We start from the raw sequence: 10,683 nt of genomic DNA on the forward strand, positions 1-10,683 counted from the left end.
TTCTGAGATTCACTGGCCTGCATTGCGTCACCAACGTGTTTTATTTTTTACAACTGACCAAGGTTCAAGGAACTGAACAAGGGCAGCTAAGTCTTACTCCTCTTTATTCTTTTTGTAAGGATACTAACGTGGTGTCCTTGTCTCAGCAACCCACATTTGAGAAAGGCTCAGTTCAAGCTGCAAAAGTAAAAGGCTTTTCTTTTTTATTATTTTTTTAATGTTTTTATTTATTTATTTATTTTGAGACAGAGAGAGACAGAGCATGAGCAGGGGAGGGGCAGAGAGAGAGGGAGACACAGAATCTGAAACAAGCTTCAGGCCCTGAGCTGTCAGCACAGAGCCCGACAAGGGGCTCAAACTCATGGACCATGAGATCATGACCCAAGCTGAAGTCGGACGCTCAACTGACTGAGCCACCCAGGCTCTACTAGATGTGTACCCTAGAATAGTAGTTCTCAAATTTTTTGGTCATAGAATCTTTTCATATTCCTAAAAATTACTGAGGAATATCTTCTTTAAATTGATTTTTTACTACCTTTTGATAGAATATTTGGTCATACAAAATATACTTACCATGTACATAATATCTTTAATGCCCCAAACCAGAACAATACTATTAATTTACATCTGCCTACCCCACAGAGTAACCTTTCTCCTAAATTTGCATGTATCATTTCATGGCCATTTTCAAATAATCCTATCACATATGGATATATTCCTATATAAAATATTGCTTAGGTTTTGTTTGGTTTGAGTTTTCAGCGTTTGTAAAATTGAAACTAATAGATAGTCTTCTGAAACTTGCTCCTTTCAATCAACATACGTCTTTATGATTCATCCACGTTCTTGCATGTAGCTATGATTTTCTCTCATTGTCACTGCTGTTTGATATTCCACTGTATGAATATACCACAATTTAGTTATCCATTCTCCTACTCATAGCCATGTGTGTTGTTTCCAGTGTGCACTAACAGGAACTGTGCTGCTATGATATTCTTGTTCGTGTCTCTTGGTGTATACACAGAGTTTCTCTGGAGCGGTGGTTCTCAAAGTATGGTCTGATTTGTGTTTAGTTACATGGAAAAATCTTTTTTTTTTTTTTTTTCCCAACGTTTATTTATTTTTGGGACAGAGAGAGACAGAGCATGAACGGGGGAGGGGCAGAGAGAGAGGGAGACACAGAATCGGAAACAGGCTCCAGGCTCTGAGCCATCAGCCCAGAGCCCGACGCGGGGCTCGAACTCCCGGACTGCGAGATCGTGACCTGGCTGAAGTCGGACGCCCAACCGACTGCGCCACCCAGCTGCCCCTAGTTACATGGAAAAATCTATTAGCTCTGTCACTGCAATGAAGTATACCAGATTCACTTCATTTTGTTCTATTAATTTCATGTTGTAATTCAGGATATCTTTTTCTCTTCTTTTTCAATTTCTTCATTTTGGTAATTTTTATAGCATAAAAAGTCTACCAAAAGGAGGAAAAATAGAGAAATAACATTCAAATTTGTAACTTTTCTTAGCGAGCCTGGGAAAAGGTTTAATGGGAGAGTGAAAATTATTGACCATTGATTTTTTTTTTTCTTTAAAGTATAGATATGCTGCTTATTCAATAGCTCTGGTTCTCCATGGGACAGATAATTTAAAGATGATTTACCTTTAAGGCCCCAAACCAAAAACTTCAAAATATATAAAAATAATGAAATTTCCAAAGTCTAAAATAAACTGCTACCCTCAAAATCAGAGAAAAATTATAATTCACAGCAGCATTAAAAAAAGTCCAAACTTTTTCATTAAATCAAAATTATGAAACAGTTCTGCTTTAAAAATTATCATTTTTAAATGTGTACTGGGAGTAGTCAAGGGAGTAGCATATAGAAGAGAAAAAAAAAACATTCATTATGAAAAAAATAAGACACAGAGTGAGAATTCCATTTCAGCTAGAAGTAAGATATTAAGTTTTGGCATATTTTGATATCTGTAAACAGCAGGGATTTGTGGATGAAAGATATCGCCTGCCTAAAAGTATTTTACCATTACAGACATCTGACATGCCATTAAAAAAAAAAAAAAAAAAAAAAGAAGAGAGGAAGACATTAAGTTTAATACCGCCTTTGGCTCAATGGTAACTGAAAAACTGAGAATCCTATGACTTTTAAGTTGTTAAGTAAAGATTTTAAAATTCTATAAAGCCTGGGGTGCCTAGGTTGCTCCGTCGGCTAAGACTCTGACTCTTGGTTTCGGCTCAGGTCATGGTCTTGTGGTTTCACGGGTTTGAGCCCCACATCGGCCCCATGTTGACAGCGCAGAACCTACTTAGGATTCTCTCTCTCCCTTTTTCTCTGCCCCTCCCCACTCACACTGTCTCTGTCTCCCTCAAAATAAATAAACTTAAAAAAAAATTTCTATAAAGCCTGAGACGCACAGCCTGTTTACCTGCAGAGAGTCTGTAAAGGCATCATCCTTGTTTTCAATGGGTCTGAACAGTCCCTTTTTCTTCTCCCGGTCTCTTATGTCAGGGCTGGCAGCACTAATGAGCATCTTCAGGTTAGCTGTGGGCGTCCATGGTTCTGCCTGCTGTCTGTCAACAAGCTTAACTGGAGTAATGGGGTTTCTTTCTGGAGTGAAAATTTTTTGCTTTGATAAATCAATTGGTTCATTTTTTATTGGAGTCTTCGGGGCCATCCTTGAGAGATCAACAAATATATTTTCCTATTTAAAAAAAAAGAGACCTTTTAGTAAGAAAGAGAAAGGGCAGGTATAAGCTAAGAGCATTTTGTTCCCATGATTCACCGAGACATGAAAATACAAAGAGACCATATATTCACCGCTGAAAAATACCAGGCTAGGACTAATGAAAATAGACTGAAGGATTCATGGAATCCAATAGTGGTTCAGTGAGAACATGATTATCATCTACTGCTTTTAAATACACTTCTCATGGCAGCTCTGGGAAAGAAGTTGAGTGTATGTGCCCCTGGTAGATGCTTGTAATTGTTGGGGATGATAATAAGGGCAAATGTGGGCTGAGTCCATACTGTTTCTCCATTTACGAGTTTGCACTAACTAGTGCAGTACAGTTATGCTTTTGTAGTTCAGTGTTCACTGGTGCTAATTTAGAAATTTGTAGCAGGACCAACCAATGGAAAAGTATCCAACAAAATGCCACATTTCAAACCAACCTGGAAGGGCTGTTATTCCCTTAGAGCAGTACTTCTCAAACTATCCATGGTGAAGGGCCAGGGTTTTTTATTTCCAAACTCCCACATACTGATATGTAGTTTCACTTCACAGTACTTATATGCATTTTCCACCACCTGTAACTCTCCATGTGAGTTTGTCACTCAAACAACCTACAGCCTGTTCACTAGGAAGAGACCACTGATCATGGGCTTAGATGCCACAGGGGGGCAAGATCAAATTGTTACAGAGCTTTCTAAGTGCCTGCCTTTCAAATTCTGGTCTTAATTTTTTATGGTTTAGCAATAGTTTGTGGGCTAGCATCTGTCCCCAGATCACACTTTGAGTAGACCTCCTTAGATAATTATAAGAGAAGAGCAGTGATGGGTCCATTATGTCCCTTAGTCCACTTTGAAAAAGGACTAAGTGAATGGAAGCCACATTTGGAAATACCAAGTAAAGAAAACAAGTTTCTTTCCCCTAAAATAAGGACTCATCATTCAAAAACGGAAAGATTCTGTTCTTTCTGTAGCAGAATTCACCTCCAAGCAATTGCATTTTACATAATGATGAAGGTGGATGAGCTAAAGGTTTGTCCTATAGCTTTTCCTATATATGTAGCATCCTATATATGCTTTTCCTATAGGAAAAAATATATATATATTCCATATATATATGCTTTTCCTATATATGTAGCATCCTGTAGCTACTGTGTGCTTGGATTTCCGCTAAGCAGTCCTTTAAGAAAGGTGCTTTCCCACCAATGAGCAACATATGAAGAGAGGAAAAGAAGATTGGGAGCCCCTGGAGTCTGTGTAGGGGGGCGGGGGCAGCATCTCTTGTTCCTTGGATCAGCAAAAGCTGCTGGCTGGCCATGGTGAGGTTTTGCCCCGGTGTCACTGGGGTGGGGGGAGAGGAGGGAATGGGATGGGGGGGATGGTTTCCCACCACGCAGCAGAAACAGCCAGCCTGGAGCACTGCATCTACCCATATCTCTTAACACATCCGTACTAATGTGCAGTTCTGATGAAGTCTTCTACAAGGGAATTCTGAGGGGAAAGTATTAAGTGTTTACTATGGACCACACCCCGTTTTATGTACTTTACATATATTAACACCTCATCCAATCCTGTGACCTAGGTACTATTATTTTTCCAGTCTACAGATGAAGAAACTGAGGCACAGAGAGGTTAAATAACTTGCCTGGGGTCACATACAACCTTCATTCAGTATAAAAGTTACTGGTATGCAAGAAACAGCTGACAGCAGAAGTTTCTGAAATCTTGCATCTAGAAGTGAGCTTATCGTGGGTGCAAACTTTTGTTGGATTAACAAAAGGTACTGAGCAGACCACTGACCCCACTGGCACTATGGAGAGGCAGTATGGGGAAGTAGTTATGCACACAGGCTCTTGGGCCAGCTTACCTGTCTCTGCTGCTTATCAGTGTGGGCAAGCTGCTTGTCTCACTATATTCTAATTCTCTCAACTGAAAATGAAGTCCACAAAGATACCAACCTCAAGGGTTATTAGAGTAGTTCCTGGCATATATTGAGCCCTCAGTAAAACCTAGCTGTTACCTGTTCCCCTCTTTCCCATTCTTTGTTACCGTCCATTCTGGCACTCAGAGCTAATACAACACAATGCGTCATATTGCTATTTAACTTCCTAGGTGCATGTCTTGACTCATTAATGTGACTGTGCACTTCTGGAGGTCAGGAATCAAGTTCCATATGGCTCATTCCTCATAGTTTTTTTGGCACAGTGCCTTGCCCCTTATGGGTGCTGACAGAACACTGTGCCTTGATTATCTCGTTTTCCAAAAAGTATCCCTGTGATAGAGGGTGTGGGCCAGCCTCACTGAGGTTACAGAGATGCACACTCCTTCTCTGCTCCCTCTAGCAGACCTACCTATTCTCAAAGGAGTAATGAGCTCCTACTTTTGCCCTATGGAGGAACTATTTAGATGGATTATTTCCTTCAACACTTTGATATATTTTTACTACAGTTTAATACGTAAAGTTGGAGGGGAATTAGGTTACCTGCGAGGTTATGATTGTACACACCTCTACATGAAGAGAAAAAAGAATGCCAAGCAAATTTTTATGCTGAGATCTCAGATGGGCAGAAAGTCAACTGTAATCTAAAGTCAACTGCTTCATCTGTCTGTCTAGCCTGTAGTCCTAACACTGTATAAGTGGAAAGGAAGTTAGAATGAGAGTGGAAACCTGGTTTTTGTCTCCGCTCTGGGTCTTTTTGATACTGGACAAATTGTTCTGTCTAGGCCCAAGTTTCCTTATCAATAAAATAAGGGGTTCCAACTAAAGAATCTATCTCTACAGCTTTCCAACCAGGCTCCCCAGCTGTGTGGTGGACACAGGGATGTGCTGAGATCTCTTCAGGAATGAATGACTCATTTCCCCTGATGCTAGAAGCCCTTCACCAGTCTGAGAGGGCAGAGTCCTCCAGAATCATAACTTCCCAGGGAGACCCGGACTGTCCTCAATGCCAATAGAGGTAGCGTTGACATGTAAAAGCCTAGCCAGGCTTGCCCCCACTCAGGATGACTCTGAGGGGTCATTCTAGAACTCCTAGTTGGGTAAACTCCAGACTTCCCCTGAGACTGTCTCAGATCCGCTTCTCCCTCTGTCTAGTTCTGCTGCCTTCCCTTCCTACCCACAGACGTGGCTCCCCAGAGCACCCCTAACAAGCCTCCAGCACGTTACCTCCGTGTCCGATCTGCCTGTCGGTAAATCTAAGTGCAACACCCTGGAAGTAGCTTCTTCGATTAGAGAGGGCCTGGAGAAATGTAACCCTGAAACAGGCTCTCCAATTCTCATATGCAAATGGACACAACATAGCCTCGCTTATCTGCCATAGAGGTGCTGTGAGGATGGGCTCAGATAATGAAGGTGAAGGCAGTTTGTCACCTGAGTGCTATACAAATATTTGTTATGAATTATACCAGTACTTCGACTCTGCTGTATGCCGCCATAGAAAAGCTGTGTAATTATAAGATCTTGGTTCCCGTCTTGCTTGGGTCTCAGATATAGCTTTGATCACGTTCCCTCAAATAATATGTGCAGATATCAGCCTTGTTGGGGCCCTTGGCAATATTTTGCCAACTGCTTTTCCAGTTCTATCTCATGCATTATTCTACCTTGTGCCCAAACAGTGCACTTGCTTTTCTTCAAACCTGCCCTGCACCGTTACTTTGTCTTTAATGCTATTGGTGAAGCTTTGCCCCTTGAAACTCGACCTATGGTTTAAGGCTCACTGCAGAGATGACATGTTAGGAAGCGTCTCTTTCTAGCTTTTGACTAACAAACTCTCCTTCTCTTCAGAGCACACTTTCTAGAATGAGTAATCCACACCAAGGGCTTTCCTCTGCCCGTCTCCCAGGGGTTCCCACTGGTCTCATCTAGGTCGCCTCTCACTTGCCAAATCAACAGTAAAACACCTCATTTGACCTCACTGTACAGGTTGAGACTGTTGACTATTCTTTGCTCTATGAAACATGCAGCCCTTTGGAAACAGCACATTTTTTCTCTTGGTTCTCTCCCTACTTCTCAGTCTCCTTCGTTGGTTCCTCGTTTTCTACTCTTAGAACCTCAGCTCTCCACTCCTCTCTGTTCGCTCTCTCTCTGGGACAGTTCACTCATCCTCATGTACAGGGCTTTAAAACCAACCTGAATGTTGACAGTTCCCAAGTTTGTATCTGGCTAGGACCTTTCATGAATTCCAAAGTCAGGCAACCAGTGCCTCCTGCACACATTTATCTACCTGTAATCACACAGGTACAGATACATAGCTCAAACTGACCTTCCCTTCTCTCTCAATCACTCCTAAAAATGATGAATGACCTTCAAAGAAAACCTGTGCCCACTAAGTCTGGGCACTGTCCCCAAATGTATCTGCTCATTGCTACTTCTTACCAGTTGCCTTCCTCTCCACTTGCCTAAGTCTTAACATTCATCCCTTCAAGCCCTTGTTCAGGTTTATCTCCTTCACAAAGCACCCCGGTAGCTCAATCCTTATTGCTCACCCCTGCATGCCAAACCATCAATTTTCTTCTTTTGTCCTCCCCAAATGCTCTGTAAACAACTTAAGAGGAGAGTCTTGTTTATTACCTCACAACTGGGCTAAGGAAATGTGGGTAATGAAACTGAAAACTGTACACTTAAAAAAAAATTCCTCCGTAAGTAGCAAGAAGATGCATGCATCATACAGTACTTCTAGTTCTTGACCAATGTGTAGAAAGTCAAGAAAGAGAAATCCTCTAAATGCCAGCTGACCCACAAAACACTGTGCCAGGCATCTCTCAGAGGCTTTCAAGCAACAATTCAACACCATCAGCTTCTGGCCATTCTGAGTATCTTGAACATTTCTAGAACGCCTGCACCTCACATTATTTCCTCTGCCTACAATGTCCGTTCTGCTCACTCCTGTTTTTCTGTAGGCTGAACGTCCTTAGGCATGGAGGCGTGGTTAGCCCAGATGTTACCTGCTCTGTGAAGCTTCCCAAATCTCCCGGGATTCCCTGTGAATGTATTTCCTCCTCTGTTATTTTGCCAAACATTTTGTTCCCACTTCTGTGATGGCACTTGGCAAATGATAGTACAGTTGGGTAGTTTTGCATCTGAGTCCCAGAAAGTGTCTCACGGCCTCTATGTTTATCTTTGCGTTGTCACTGAGTACAGTGTGAACAGTATGTGTTGCTGGGTACTTTACAAACACCTAAAGAGGGAGGTGCTATTTATTAGCTCCAATTTATGGAAGAAAAAAATAAGCTTAGAGAGGTTAGGAAACTTAAACCACTGTATCTCAGCACCTGGAATATAAATATTTATTGAGTGACTGAATAAATATATTAGTTCGAGGTTATGGAGCTAATAAATGGCAGAGCAGGAAATCAAACCCAGATCTCTGTTACTGCAAATCCCACGTTCTCACCATCCCTAGAAATCCTCCTTCGTTTACTACACAGCAATGTGAAAAGGAGACAAAAGCTCCACCTACGCTCTGGGCAGAAGCACTATTCTCATTCCTTGCCTTCTCTTTGAGAGGTGAAATAATCCCTGCTCATACAATCCATTTCAAACATTTTAACCACTTTTCCGACCTCTTTGTGGAGTCATTTGAGTTATTCTCCACACCTATTAAAATGGGAAAGTTCATCTGCAAACAGTACTCACTGATACCAACCAGAGTAGAATGCCCTTGTGGAAGGCACTTGATAAAAAAAATCACTGACCCAGAAGGAAAGAAGTAGACGCTAACTCAGGCTTTATATAAATGCATACACATTCCTTCAAAGCTATTCCATCCAAATTATAAAGGAAAACAAAAAGTTTTGCTCTGAAAATCCCAAAGCCAAAACTCTCAATATACACTTTAAAGTCTGGGCATTTCCATCCTCATATGGCTTAGGTTCATTTTTAGAAAGTCCTCTTGAAAACAACAATGTTTTGGTATCCTTCTTTTCCTAACAAAAAAATTTTGAAGGCTAGGAAAAAAAAAACCACAACACTACAAAACATACAGTTGCACACCTATCCAAAATTAATGGTTGTCAAGTATTTTCAAAGGTCCACATAAGAGGTGCTTTGCAACCAGACAGTTTCATTGTTGATGGCAAGTCTAAAAATAAAAACAAGGAGCCTAGAGAAGTGCAATGCCCAAGTAAGTTGCTATGCTCAGATTTGTATTCAAAGTTTCTGTTATATATTTGGCTTCTGCCTAAAAATGCTTAGACATTCACTAACAAGCTATTACACCTTTTCCGTAGGGCACTAGCTGGTGAGTGCAGCTGTGCCGATGTGGGGATGGTGACAGTTTAGACATTACAATGGCCACTTCGTTATGGGTCTTGAAGACACAACCATGGTCTTAAAAGTCACAAGGGGTGCAGAAAGAGAGAGAAAGGCTCAGTACAGAACCAGGAGTAGCACTGTAAAATATTCAGAGTATGCTAGTGGGCTAAGTCATTTTATCTCCCTATATATGGGTGGCACAGGTCTTAATTTTGGGTGAATGGAATAGTCGCTAGGAGAGGGTTCATTGGTATGAAGAACACTTCACAGCACTTTAAATATCCAGTATTTACAATGTACAGTCTATATTCCAGGACCCAAGGGGTAACATTCCTGCACAGCATGAGCTAATCCACTCTTGACAACTGTAAGTATAAATTTTTGGTTGCAGTGTCCAGCACATTTTCGATTCATATAAATTGGTTTCAACATTACATCTAACAGCCTCTTTCTACTGCACAGTGAGTGAGAAACTCGACAATAATGGTTTGGATGCCTCCATTTTTAAAAAGGTATATTTCTATAATGAGCGTCAACATTAATTATTATGTTTATAAGACAAATACAAGTGCCATGTCGAAATACTTCATTGAATTAGAAATGACCATCTTAAATATGTTAAAGCATAAGGTATTTAAGCGCACTTACCTTTTGTGCATTTTCCCCATCTTCAATTGCAAAATCTAGTCTGGGCTGCCTGGGGTTGATCAGGTCTTTTAATGTTAAACAATTTACCTCCATCTGTAATGCACAATTACATTAGAAAATGATTTTACAATTGGATGTTTTCTCCTCCAACAAAAATATTTATTACTTGCTCGTGAACATGAACTTCCCCTCTCTAAACTCATCCTGGGAATTTCCAGGAGTGCAGCCACCCTCAACTCTAAAACGCACATGAATAACACGAACACTTAAAGTGTGTTTGATAATTACTAAAAACCTGAGAAGGCAAAAAATCGACAAAACTGGTAATCGTTTATGAAAAGCAACAGCACAAAACAAAGTTACCAAGTCAGAAGAGTGTAGGGCAAATCTGTCAGAAAGCACAGGGTCTCCTAGGTCAGTTAATTTTGGCGCAAAGAACTGGGAGGAATTCGGCTTTGAGGGGGTTTTGAATCAGGGGGGAGGGAAACCTGATCGCTAGACCAAACCCACTCAGCTCTTAACGCAGCCCCTTCCCAGGCCTCCAAGCAGACCCCAAGGATAAACTCTTCCAATGAACCCCCCAGATCGTGAGGAACAAGTCCCCTCTACTGCCTCACGTGAGGGAGAGCTGGAGCCAGGACACCCCACACGCTCTTGATCCGGCGGCAAAAATGACTCGATCCCCACCAGCCAGGGAGGCTGGCAGCCTGGGCGGGAGGGGGGGGGGGTCCCCTTTTACCCCAATTCCCGCCTCCACGCAGCGCTTAGGGCCGCACGCTACTTACTCCCACTTTGAGAAGGAGGTTTCCTGCCTCTGTGGGGACGTTTCACGATCCCACACCGGCGAGGGACCAGCGGGGAGAGGAGATCAGCAGGCGGGCGGCGACATCGGGCGGGGAAAGCGAGGCGCGCAGATCCCCGCTCCGAGCGCCCTGAGCTGGCGGGGACCCCGCGGTGTCAGGGCAGCGCCAGCGCTCCAGCCCCGGATCGCAGTCCCCGCTAAAACACCTCCTCTGGCGCCTTGAGACCGAATTTGAGAATCAGCCAA

At 42.2% G+C, this 10,683-nt stretch overlaps 1 protein-coding gene across 2 annotated transcripts in view; it reads right to left on the reverse strand.

Moving 5' to 3' along the window:
• The window catches only part of E2F7 (E2F transcription factor 7), a 39,572-nt gene extending 28,962 nt beyond the window's left edge, over positions 1-10,610 (reverse strand). For both annotated transcript variants that reach the window (XM_047868340.1, XM_047868339.1), the window contains exons 1-3: positions 10,421-10,610; positions 9,636-9,728; positions 2,433-2,708 (exon numbers count right to left, since the gene is read on the reverse strand). In XM_047868340.1, coding sequence (XP_047724296.1) covers positions 2,433-2,708; positions 9,636-9,728 — 369 coding nt within the window. In that variant the 5' untranslated portion in view covers positions 10,421-10,610. The remainder of the gene's footprint in view (positions 1-2,432; positions 2,709-9,635; positions 9,729-10,420) is intronic.
• Between the last annotated feature and the right edge of the window lie 73 nt (positions 10,611-10,683).

Source organism: Prionailurus viverrinus, chromosome B4 (assembly GCF_022837055.1).
Source record: "Prionailurus viverrinus isolate Anna chromosome B4, UM_Priviv_1.0, whole genome shotgun sequence".
Classification (NCBI taxonomy): Eukaryota; Metazoa; Chordata; class Mammalia; order Carnivora; family Felidae; genus Prionailurus; species Prionailurus viverrinus.